The 13,016-nt window shown below is 46.1% G+C and overlaps 1 protein-coding gene across 1 annotated transcript; it reads right to left on the bottom strand.

Annotated features, from left to right (window-relative positions):
- Positions 1–404: 404 nt before the first annotated feature.
- Positions 405–12,665, bottom strand: SKA1 (spindle and kinetochore associated complex subunit 1). The gene is made up of 7 exons (XM_056138029.1): positions 12,537–12,665; positions 11,731–11,829; positions 8,365–8,489; positions 6,298–6,395; positions 3,609–3,743; positions 1,374–1,543; positions 405–602 (listed from the first exon to the last, which is right to left on the bottom strand). Exons 2-7 carry the CDS (start codon positions 11,816–11,818, stop codon positions 454–456), a joined length of 765 nt encoding a protein of 254 aa, XP_055994004.1. The 5' UTR covers positions 11,819–11,829; positions 12,537–12,665; the 3' UTR covers positions 405–453.
- Between the last annotated feature and the right edge of the window lie 351 nt (positions 12,666–13,016).

Below are 13,016 nucleotides of genomic sequence, written 5' to 3'. Positions count from 1 at the left end.
CTGGGAAGCGCAGCACTGGGCATCACTCAACACAGAAACCAGAGCCTTTTCCCGTTCCTGTATATGCCTAGCACAGAAGCGCGTCTACGTAAGAAGTTAAATATTTGCTGAAAGGAAGCATATCGTCAATGATATAAGGTCTATCTAAACAAGGTTGATTTTTACAATAGGAGACAACAGGGGCCTGGAGAGCGTGTTATAGTGGGCAGGGCATTTGCTTGCACACGGTTGATCCAGGTTCGACCCCTGAAACCCCAGATGGTCTCCGAGCACTGCTGGGAATACTTCTGGAGTGCAGAGCCAGGAGCAGCCCTTGAGTGAGCATTGCCAGGCCAGGCATGATCCCAAAAACAAAACAAACAAAAACATCACAAAGCTAAAGTGATCATATACAAGGGAAGTACAGAAATAACATCTCTAACGTCCTGTGAGATGGTTCAAGGCTCAGTGGCCTCAGGTTATAACGTATCGGGTAAGTCCTTTCCCTCGGACCTCTGACAACCTCCGGCAGTGTCGTAAAATACTCATTATCCCATGAAATTTCTTGTCGACTTTCAGAGTTGTGAACTCCTTTATGTCGGCTTCCACTATAAAGTAATGACCTGAAAATAAACATAAACAAGGGCTAACTTTTAAACTTTCAGGATGAGTTTAATGCACTAAATGATAGGGTGAGTGGCATTATTCTTTCTATCAGCCAACCAGAGTGAGAAATGACAGTCTTGCTGATGTTATTGATTCTATCAACTAAAAAGTTATTATTTCCTGTATCACTAGCTATCTGTTTAGTGGCTTATGAACAATTCACTTTTCAAGAGGCAACATGGTATTCACGAATGAAAAAATAAAATTCACAGCAGCTCAGGACTTGGCTGGTTGACCCTGGGCAAGGAAGTCAAACTCTCTCTACCAGCCTGCAGTTCCCTGGGGATAATAACAGGACACAGCTCATTAGGGCACGGCGGCGAGGATTAGAGTGCTCAGTATACTAGGTGGCTGAGTAAGTGCTTAAACCAGACCCATTACCAGCCTAATTATCCAGACACTGGGGAGAGTCCCACGAGAATCTCTAGCATTATTTTCCAGTCTCAGCACTCCATTTGGGGCTAAATAACCCTTTTTCTGTGAGAGCTGTCCTTCCAGTGAACTTTGGAGATATGTGTGGTATCCCAGACCTCAAGCCACGAGATACCAGTAGGATCCCCAATGCCAGTTCTAACAACTGAAAATGTCTCTGGAGATGGGCAAAAGTCACCTGAAAAGAAAAGTACTATGGTTGAGAATTAACTTTCTAGAATTTCCTATTATTGGTTCAATTTCACATGGGTAGACTCCAAACCATTGCCATGTATACATAAAGAGGCAAATCATACCTTTGGTGTCCTTTGTTTCTTCATCCATGAATCTGTGATAGAGATTTCTGGCCACAGAACTCATAGACTTTTTTGGTTGATGTAGAATCTTATATTTACTAACCACAGCAGTGTTGATTTCTTTAATAACATCATTAATTTGACAATAGGTTAAGCGAGATTTCATATATCTGTTACAAAAAAAAAAAGGTAGTTCATGATGTTTAAGTCTCTATTTTCTTTTAAAAGTGTTCATGAATGCAGGAGCAAAACTCCTAGTATATTTTTGGGGGCGGCTGCACCCGGAGACGCTCAGAGGTTACTCCTGACTCTGCATTCAGGAAATCACTCCTGGCAATGCACAGGGGACCATATGGAATGCAGGAGATCAAAACTGGGTTGGCAGAGCGCAAGTGAATTGCACTAACCAATTGTATTATCTCTGCAGTCCCCTAGTATATTCTTACCAAAAAAAAAAAAAGAAGAAATTGTATCAGCTTCCAAAGCAACCAGACACAACTCAACAGCAGGACCACACCATAACAAGCTTTTCCTACATATATGTCAATGTTTGCATCTCTATTCTTCAACAGAATATAACAATTTAAACTAAGCTTGCAAATTACAATTTACATAAACTGATTACTTTTTTTTTTTTTTTTTTGCTTTTTGGGTCACACCTAGCTATGCACAGGGGTAACTCCTGGCTCTGCACTCAGGAATTCCTCCTGGCAGTGCTCAGGGGACCATATGGGATGCTGGGAATCGAACCCGGGTCGGCCGCGTACAAGGCAAACGTCCTACCTGCTGTGCTATCGCTCCAGCCCCGAACTGATTACTTCTAAGATAGAAGTTTATTTAAACATTATGAGAGCAAAGAAAAGATTTTAATATTAATAAATGAAAGAAAGATTTTAATATGAATAAATAATACAACTCACTTCACTCAGCACTGCTGGGGGGTAGCCCCTACTGAAAATACAAAAAAAAACCAAACAAATTCAGCAGACAGAGTTCAATCCCCAGCATCACATATGTTCTCCTAAGCCCTGCCAGGAGCGATTCCTATATAGGGAGCCAGGGGTAAGCCCTGAGCACTGTCAGTTGTGGTTCAAAAACTAAGCCCCACAAGCCCCCACACCCCAACTCCAAAAAAAGTTAACTGAATGCATAGCGTAGCTACATAATTTTAATTATAATCAGCAGCTTGTTATCGATGTGAAATTAAAATCTAGCAGGAAATACTCATGTGTACGGTGCAATTAGAGACGAGTTATTTTCTGACAACACACACTTTTCACTATTTGTATAATAAAGCAACGAGAAATGTAAAAATAAAAAGCTGAGAAGTGAAGCAAAATCCCAAGTGTGTTTAAAATTGGATTTCCCAGACCAACTTGAGATGACTGTCACCCGTGGCAAACATGGAGACACCCAGCTGTGGGGGGCCTTCTCCCGTCATCTGCTCCTCCCGTCATCTGCTCCTCCCGTCCACGTTCCCAGAACAAAACTCAGACTCAGAGAGGCATTTGGCCCAAATTAAGGGGGAAATGGCAAACAAACACAACACTCGCCAATCTACTTCTCCGATTGAAGTCACACACACTCTCACATTCCCTAAAAGTTAAAAAAAAAAAAAAACTGAGGGGCTGGAGCAATAGCACAGCAGGTAGGGCGTTTGCCTTGCACACGGCCGACCCGGGTTCGATTCCCAGCATCCTATATGGTCCCCCGAGCACCGCCAGGAATGATTTCTGAGTGCAGAGCCAGGAGTACCCCTGTGCATCGCCGGGTGTGACCCAAAAGAAAAAAAAAAAACTGAGGCTACGAGTGAAGTGTGACTGGATTCACAGGTGCCCTGGAAGGGCTTGAGGGTCTCAGCAACATACAGGTCCATCTCTAGATCTCTAGGAAGAGTGAAAAAAAGAGGACGGAAGGCCGAAGCACTAGCACAGTGCGAAGGGTGCTTGCCGACCCGGGTTTGATCCCTGGCATCTCATATGGTCTCTGAAGCACCACCAGGAGTGATTCCTGATCACAGAGTCGGGAGTAAGCCCTGAGCATCACTGGGCGTGGTCCAAGAACAAATCAAACAAAACACGACTGTAGGCACCTTCAACCACAGGCTTCCTGCACTCTCATAGTACGATGTAAAACTATCGTAGAAAAGTTTACTATCTGAGCACAACTCAGCTTCATGAATATGATCCAACCATCATGAAGAGTGGAATGCTAAAACCTACAGCAAATACTTACGAAGGAATGCCATTGAATTCATCAGCAGTTATAAATAACATTTCTTTAATCATTCTTTGTTCTTTCGGGGGCTTCTTCGTGGGGGCAGGTTCAACTGGGACCGATTTTCCTGGGTCAGGCTGGGGCTCTTTGGGACTACAGGGGATGAACAGAGACAGAATGATGTCAGAAACCTGCAGATTACAAAGTTTTCCCCACTGGAAAAAATCAAGACCTCACAGAATTTGCTTCTTTTCTTTTTCCCCACTGTTTGGGGGCCCCTGGGATTACACATCAAGAGGCCATACAACACCATGCATTGAGCCCACACCCTATGCATGGCAGGGCGAATCCAGCCCTTGAGCTATCCCTGGCCCCAGTATTCAAGGAGATCTGCATCAGAGAATGCTAAAGGCCAAGTCCCTGATGGTCAGAAATAAATCGAAGTCACAGATCCCAAACATGGTGCCTGAAGCAGTTACACTGAGTATCTTCACCCCTGCCCCAGTGCTCCTTAAGTCAGTATTAATGAAATGAAGCTGCACTTCCACAGCCTCCTCCTGGCTTCCTGCTTCTGGTTCCGTTATTTTATTTGTTCGGCTCGTTTCTGGGCCCCATCTCAGGTGCTCAGGGTATACTCCTGGCTCTGTGCTCAGGGGTCACTCCTGGTGGGGCTCGGGATGATATAAGGTGTTGGACTCAAACCCAAGGCAAATGCCCTGGCCCCTGTCCTCTCCCTCTGGCCCGACTTTCCTGTTTCTGGACACAAGCATCATCTATTTTTCTAATTATTCCATGGGTTGCTAGTGACAGTCCCTGCCTATGGCAGTCTTTAGTGCAATCAAGAAGCATGGGTCACCCTTAGATTCTGTTTTGCCCAAATTTGCTAGCTTCTACCCCACTAGCAAATGGAGTCCGGAAATATCTGCTTAGCTGCCGAGAAAGATGTAGATTCCTGTGGCTTCCGCCAAATTAACCCCAAAATACACTAACTGCTCCAAATCAGTAACGGGATGTTAAAGAGAGGACCCAACCTAGGAGCAAGTGAAAAGAACTGAAGTCCCAGTCACGGGGGCAACCAGGCCGCATGACAGAGATGGCCACGTGGCAGGCTGTCAAGAAAATTGTCCTGGCACCCTCGGCCTGGAAGAGACAACACAGTGAGCAAGCCTGAGACCTGTCTGGACTTGTCTGCCTGGACCGTGAGCTGACTTCCCCTTCACGCCCTGCTGGGTCAGCTGGAAACGCCCATTTCGACCTAAAGCCACGTTCCACTTGGAATTCGCCCCCAAAGCCCACACTGAGCCACAGTGAGTTTTTTTGGCTTGTAGAAAGTGCCATATTTGTGTAGAAATGGGAAGAAAATATTTGTATTTCTCCTCCTGCTGTAGGGAAAGCCTGAGGAGCCAGAGCCATACTCAGGACTCCGTGGAACGTTTCTTCTCCTGGAGACTTCAACCATCAGCTGAACACAACTCTTCTCCCACCCAGCGAGAATCACACTTCCCGCTCAGGTTTCAAACTGAAACCCAGTATTCTTCATGAAAACAGCCCTGCGAAGGTGTGATTACCTTTAACGCCAGGAAAACGAATTCTTACTGACAGAAAAGGTCTGCATCTAAAGAGCTTCGAGGTACTGGAAATAGCCTTCCTCTTAAGCTCACTGGTAGGTATCCCAGATCTTTGTTTTACTTACATAAATATTTTCTTCCCATTTCTATACAAATATGGCACATTTTACAAGCCAAAAATAAAATGAAATAAAATAAATGAGCCACGAAGTATTTTTAACATCCTCAGAGCCACCTCTAAAACTAGAATTTCCGCAGAGGGCTAAAGGAAGAGGAGAACCCAGGAGCCCTCCCATCAAAGACAAAAGATAACTGCAGGGCTGTTGGGAGCAGCAGAGAAAGCAGGAGGCGGGGGAGGGGCAGGGGCACGCAGACCCCACAGAGGGGCTCAAGATGCAGAATCCCGGTCGAGGTGTCATGTTCAGGCTGGAGCTAGACACCTCCTGGATGCACTCATGATGGTACGGGCAGAAGTTAAGCAAAGAGGACTAGGGTTGAGGGGGGCGAACACTGGTGGAAGATATGGTGTTTTTGTTTCTGTTTTTTTCTTCTTTTTTTTTCTTTTTTTGGCTTTTTGGGTCACACCCAGGGGTTCCTCCTGGCTCTGCATCCAGGAATTACTCCTGGCAGTGCTGGGGGGACCATATGGGATGCTGGGAATCGAGCCCGGGTCGGCCGCATGCAAGGCAAACACTCTACCCACTGTACTATAACTCCAGCCCTAGAAGGTGTGGTGTTGGAACAGGGTGCAGGCATGAAATCACATCAGTAAGTGATGTCGATCACGGGACCTAAAATAAAAAAATGTTTGAGGAAGAGAGAAGGTAGAAGAAAAAGAGGCAGCTAGTAAGAGGTGCGGCTCAGCACTGAAGAGCATGATGGTCGTGCAGGAAACAATTTCTAAGAGCCAAGGTAGGGGCTTGAGCGAGCACAGTGAGGAAGGCACTCTCCTCGCGTGCGGCCGTGCGGCCGGCCTGGGCTCGATCCCTGCTACCACTTATGGTCCCCCGGGCCCTGGCAGCAGTGATCCCTGAGCACTGCCGGGTGTGGCCCCCAAACAAAACAAAAGCAAAAATATCTAAGGCATTGCTCTTAACAAGGTCATAAATCATGGATACTATAATTATAGATACACTTACAGGTGCTGGGTTACTGTTAATTGAGGCAAATGAGGGGGGATGTTTTCTTTGAGATGTTCCACGTCTTTAAAATCTTCCTCAAGAGAGTCACACAGTTCCTGTTAATGTTTAAAAATGACCACAAGTAAGCATTCATCTTGTTGGTGTGTACTTTCAAACATTTTATAAAGAGCATCAAAGACTGTGACCCACAATCACATCAGGGGCAAGTTTTCAAAAGGCAGAATGCCGTGAAAACACTACTGAATGCAGTTAAAAAAAAAAAAAAGTTCTTTCTAGAATTGTTCTTGGAGGCCTAATACAAAATTTCCTCTAGGGGAGACCATTGTTATAATCATATTCTAGAAGGAAGGGCTGATATTTTAAGCTTTTCTAATATTCTTTTGCCTTGAGAGAACGACTAAAAACTGAAATATTGATGCCCGCCATCACGGCAAATGGATTTTACTGATCTAGCCAATGCCTCCAGCACTATGTAGCAGCACTGTGAGAACGCGTGCTCAGAGCAAATACCGTATCGTTTGGAATCACTCCCCTGCTGGTGTGTGTCTTCCCCAGCTTCGGAAAAATTTCTGCTTAATCATAACCTCAGGATTTTGCTTGGCTTCATCCTGAGCGTCCACCCGAACTCGAAGCTATGTGTCACTTCAGCAAATTTAGTAAGGGAAATTATTCTGCCCCTTTTGATTCCTGTTTTCTGAGTCTCTATCCTAAACGTGAACAAAAATCCCAAACAGGATCCAGTTTCTGAGCGGAACATTCGCAGGCAGGCTAGGCCTGTAGAATGCAGGTTCTCTGTTCTGATTTTAGGTGACGCTTTATTGCTGCGGATCAGGAGTTTGGGGCCACAGCCTGCAGTGGTCAGGAGCGACTCTCGGCGGTGCTCAGGGGTCAATTCTGGAGGTTCTCAGGGAAACATGTGGGACTGGCAATGGAGAATCCCTTCTTTTAAAGGGTTAAATGATACTCTGAGATATTACCTTTTTTAGACTAACAGGCGTAACCATGCACTTCCTACACCTTGAACCTTCTACAAGCCTGAAGGACTGCAAGGCTGGAATTGCAGACGCCATCTTGTCCAGTGGTACTAAGCATGCCCACAGCTCTGACCGTGCCCACAGACATATATATTAGCTGAAGCCAGTTAGAAGCCGTTTTCAAGACAAAAAGTGCAAGTGAATGAGGCTCCAGCTTTTCTTTCCTTGAGATTCCTTGTGTTACATTTTATGGAAGCAGAGAAATGCAAAATATAAAGGACACAAGAAATAGGTCAGAATGATTCATAAAAATTTGGCGGGGGGGGGGGGTTGAGATAGGGGCCTCCGCACCTGGAAATGCTCAGAAGTTACTCCTGGCTCTGCAGTCAGGAATCACTCCTGATGTATGGGATGCCAGGGCTCAAATCCATGCCAGCCATGTGCAAGGCAAGCACTTTACCTGCTGCACTACCCGGCACCTTGATCCATAAATTTTTTAAACACAGACCTGAAACCACCCCCCTCTACTCCCCCAAAGAAATAAAATGGCTTCCTCAGCCTCAGGAAGGGTGAGCTCAGGGCAGCCAGGATGAGAACCCACATTTCCCCAGCCTAGCTCAGAGGATTCTCCCATGCCACTCCACCAGGAGGGAATCTGTTTAAACTGACCAAGAAGTATTTAGGAAACTTCCCTTTTCAATCAAGTTCAATTCGATTGGTTATCAGCATGAAGAAATACCCGTGACATGCGAGAGTCCTTTACAGAAGGAAAATAAAACACAAACGGCATTCTCCACCACCAGTAATTTGCTAAGCTAAGAACATCTTAAATGTAAATAAACCGTAGAAATGCCGCCGTTGAGTTTGTTGTTCATCTACTTACCCAAGGGAGTTGGGAATTCTGGCCTTTTGGAAGGCATACCCAGCAGTGCTCAGGAGCAACCCCCAGCAATGTCTGGGAGATCATGAGGTGCCAGGGCTCAAACCAGGACCACAATATGCAAAGCACACACTCCAGGCCTTCCAAATCATCTCCCAACACAAGAACTTAATGCCCTTTTATTTTCTTTCTTCGCTAGGAAAACATTACCTTAAGGGAAATGTTGGTTTGTTCATGATACTGAACTTCCAATTCCAATTTATTGAGAAGTTGGTGTACGGCAATGATCTCATCTCCTATTTTCTCTAAGACAGTCGTCAAGGTAGGATCTTGACCTATTTAGTAAGGAAAGAGAAAAGAGAAAATAAGGTATAGAGGAAAAAAGTACCATACACGGAACCTCCTGAACTCTCAAAACAAGGGTATAAGTTTAGAGATGCCAGAGAGTGGAGACAGGGCTATTGCTTAAGCACCTCAAGAACTGCAGACACTCTTTTTTTTTTTTAATTTAGATTTTTATTAGTGAAACACCATGAGGTACAGTTGTAGATTTACAAACTTTTATGTTTGGGTTTCAGTTATACAATGATCGAGTACCCATCCTCCACCAGTGCCCATTCTCCACCACCACTGATCCCAGTATCCCTCCCACCTCCCATCCCCCCATCACACCCTGCCTTTGTGGCAGGGCATTCCCCCTTGTTCTCTCTCTCCTTTTGGGTGCTGTGGTTTGCAAAAGAGGCTTTGAGTGGCAATCATGTTCAGTCTAAAGTCTACTCTCAGCACGCATCTCCCATCCTGGGAGGATCCTCCCAACTCCCTAAATTTGGTGCTCCCTTCTCTATCTGAGCTGCCTTTTCCCCCAGAGTGTGCAGCTGGCCTCCAAGCCATGGAGTAAACCTCCTGGTACTTAAAACCTGGTACTCTGCTATTCTTGGGTGTTAAGTCTCCTATTTTGTTACTTTATGTTGCCCAGATGAATGCAATCTTTCTATGTGCACAGACACTCTTACACCCTAATTTCTAAATAGCTTTTAAGAGAAGGGAGAGGTAAGCACAGGTATCAATATCCCGGTTCCTGTTACTGGCAAATTCCTCTGGGACAATCAAATGGGGCTGGAGCAATAGTACAGCAGGTAGGGCCTTGCATGTGGCTGACCCAAGTTCGATTCCCCTGTCCCTCTTGGAGAGCCCGGCAAGCTACCGAGAGTATCCCGTCAGCACAGCAGAGCCTGACAAGCTCCCCGTGGAGTATTCGATATGCCAAAAACAGTAACAACAAGTCTCACAATGGAGACGTTACTGGTGCCCACTCAAGCAAATTGATGAACAACAGGAGGACAGTGCTACAGTGCTACAATCAAATGGCTAGAAATTCAGATAAAACAAATTCCTCCTACAGGCCCCAGTGGGCTTTCCTGAGAATGAGGCAAATCCTCAAGGGCGACCCAAGTGAAGAGAGCAGCACAGATGAGGCACAGACGCAGTCAAAGCTGCAACCCAAGCTGGAGCTATAGCACAGTGGGTAGGGCGTTTGCCTTGCACGCAGCCGACCCGGGTTCGATTCCCAGCATCACATATGGTCCCCTGAGCACCACCAGGAGTAACTCCTGAGTATAGAGCCAGGAGTAACCCCTGTGCATCGCCGGGTGTGACCCAAAAAAGCAAAAAAAAAAAAAAAAAGCTGCAACCTGAGCACAGCTGGGAGTAATACCTGAGTGCAGAGCCAGGACTAACCCCTGTGCATTGCCGGGTGTGACCCTAAAAGTAAAAAAAAAAAAAAAAAAAAAAAGCTGCAACTGCCCCCACACGGCGGGCAGAGACCTGGAGAGGGCCCATGGGTCTCAGCAACCCAACACAATCCCTTCGAACAGGGGTTCAAGGAGAAATAAGGCTGGGAGACTTTGCAGCACAGCGGTGGATGGAAGCATCCCAAAGGAGGTCAGAACCCCTTCAGGGGTGTATTATTACAAATCTGAAAATTCAAATCTAAGCCCCAGGGAGATCTCCGTATGTCCAGACTGACCCTCCAGTGTGTGTGGAGGTGATGAGAGGGCTCCCTTTCAGAATCTGAAGGAGAGTTTAGGATTGCTGGAGTTTGGAATTTATATTTATTCTCTCCCACACAAATCAAGATCCCTAAGAAAATAAATTTAAAAAAACAAATCAATTACAGGCTAATGGGTAGCCTCCAAGGTGCCTGGCAGAAACCAGCACCAACCTTTATAAAGTAGTCCCAAACCCATCTCCTCTGCCTCTCTCTGGCTTCACAGATTCAACGGGAAAAAAAAAAAAAAACAACTTCCTCCTCCCTGAAAATAGAATGTTGTCTTAGGACAGGGAGGGACCAGAGAGATAGTGTCAGAGGTAAAACAGTTGCTTTACATGAAGTTGAACCCCGCTGGACACTTGGCACCAAAATTAAGTCCTCCAAGCACCTCCAGGAGTGACCCCCAGCATAGAACCTGAAGTAGCTCCTGACCACCACCAGGTGTAGCCAAAAAAGTACAAGAAAAAAATTGAGGGGTAAATAAAAAAGAATGAAAGAAAACAAAAAAATCCTCAAAATCAAATCCTAAGATTTCTAGCAACCAATGAAATATCAACACAAATTAATTGAGATTTTTGCAGATTATGGAGACAGCAGAGTGAAAGGCTAGATGCTAGAGCCCAAAAGTCAGAGACACCAGCAGCTAATTCTGACGCTTACTGAGAAGTTTATAGGGAGAGATAGTGCAGTGGGCAGGGCACTTGCCTTACAATGAGGCCGACTGAGGTTCAATCCCTGGCCCCCCACAGTCTTCCAAACCCACCAGGAGTGATCCCTGAGGGCAGAATCAAGACTAAGCCCTGAATTTAATCTCTCAATCCAGAAATGTAAAGTCTTCTTATTTTCCTTTTTCACTAGAAAAAATTACCTTGAAAGAAATGTTGGTTTGTTCTTGATAATGAATTTCCAAGACACCCCCCCTTGCCCCAAAAAAGTTTACTACAAAAGTAAATGTAATGGCACAGGGTTTAGCTGAGTTTCACAGTGTCTAGAACCTAGTAGGAGCTATCTTCAGAATGGATGCAGTTTATGACCTAATTAATTGAGGAATGCTAACTGTAGTTGACAATAGTGCGCAGCAACTGAAATATAAATGAGAAAAACTGGTGTCTACTACAAGAATAGCCAAGGGATTAAATACAAAGGAACCGTAAGATGGAAGAGAGGCAAAGACATGATTAAGAAAATGTTGCAGAACCTTCCTCTCAAAGCACACTTTCTCCCCCAAATCTTCAAGAAATTTCACTCCCTTTCCCTTATTTCCTGATGCCACTTTATCGAAGGCAGATTGACAGACGGGTTTGAAGTTTACTCCTGGCCTTAATAATCTCTAACTCTACTCCAGTACTACGTACCCTTTAGCTCTTACTAATGTGCCTGTGTCACATAAGTGCATAAATCTAATACTCAGCTCACTCTTCAACGTAACTAAGACGGCATTCATTTCGCCAAGTACCAGATATCTAAGTGCAATGGTCAAAATGCATTTTGTATGTACTAACGCCAGTGGAATTTGTTTTACTTACCACAGTTCCTTAATGACAGAGTATTTTTAATAATATCAATCTTTTCATTAATATGAGAGCATAATTGGTCCAGCTCTGAGGAAGCCATCCTCTAAGACTCTAAAGAAGAAGAAGAAAAAAGTTTGTAAAAAGAAAAGCAAGGTAAGTTTTTTGTGCCTTTTCAAAGCCTCTATAAATATGGCAAGATTCCAGGAAAAAAAATTAAATAAAAAGGGCCTGCTCAAGCAAATCGATGAACAACCGGAGGGCAGTGACAGTGACAATAAAGGTAAAGGTAAAGGTAAAGGTAAAGACCCTCCTGTTGTTCATCGATTTGCTCGAGCGGGCCCAGTAACGTCTCCATTGGAGACAGTGACAATATTTAATATTATTTATTTAATATTTAAATTACAAATATTTAAGAGGTCAAGCATAATTCCTTTCAACTCTACAAAACTCCATTTGTAAAGGAAGTTCGGTACCAACTGGCTTCCAGCATTGGGGCATCAGGGCACCCCACCAGGATGCGGGAGATAAAGCCGGAACCTTTTCCTTGAGTTAGGGGAAGTGCAGACACCGGCGTGTAGTTTACAACTCCAAAGACACACTGAAAGCTTAGCAAGTTCAAAGAGACCGCCAGGTAAGCGTCCCCTACCTGGGGGGTGGGGGGGAGGGGTGAGAGATCGGAGATGGGGGCGCAGGGAGGAGAGAAGTAAGAGCATGCAGAGAGCACCCGCCAAGGGAGCCGAGGCCAAAAGCACCCAGCCAGGGTCAACCGCCGCGCAAAGTCCAGCCCTGCTCCTCCGCGCCCTTTCCTGCCCCCTTACCTGGCGCGGGCTGCACCCGCGGGCTGGACGCACGACAGCTGACCCTGCCCAGCACCACGCACAGAGCAGATGCTCCCCGCCGCGGGGTCTCGAGCTCCGGATACCCCCGAGTCTAAGCCGGAAGCCCGGGAACGCGAGACGCGCAGTCCGAGAAGGAAATTCAAACTGCCCGCGGAGAGGGGCGGGGAAGGGGAGGGAGGGAGGGAGGGGAAAAAACTCGGCGACGCGCAGGCGCACAACGGCGCTTCCCGGACGCCGGCTAGGTGCCCACACGCGGGTCCGCGTCTTCCGGGTTCCCCAGAGAGGCGGGACCCGCGGGCGGAGATGGGCGGGTGGGTCCGGGCGCGGACTGGCTCCCTGCACCATAGCCCCGCCTCCTTCTGACCGCTAGTGAACGCTATTGGTCGGTCCCTTACGCCGCTGCCCCGCCGAGGTCCAAAGCTTCCAGGATGCCCTGGTTGCAGAGCGCAAACGCTGCGT

Source organism: Sorex fumeus, unplaced genomic scaffold, assembly GCF_029834395.1.
Source record: "Sorex fumeus unplaced genomic scaffold, SorFum_2.1 ptg000128l, whole genome shotgun sequence".
Classification (NCBI taxonomy): Eukaryota; Metazoa; Chordata; class Mammalia; order Eulipotyphla; family Soricidae; genus Sorex; species Sorex fumeus.
The sequence above is the reverse complement of the archived record's forward strand: the minus strand, read 5'-3'. Positions and strand labels throughout refer to the sequence as shown.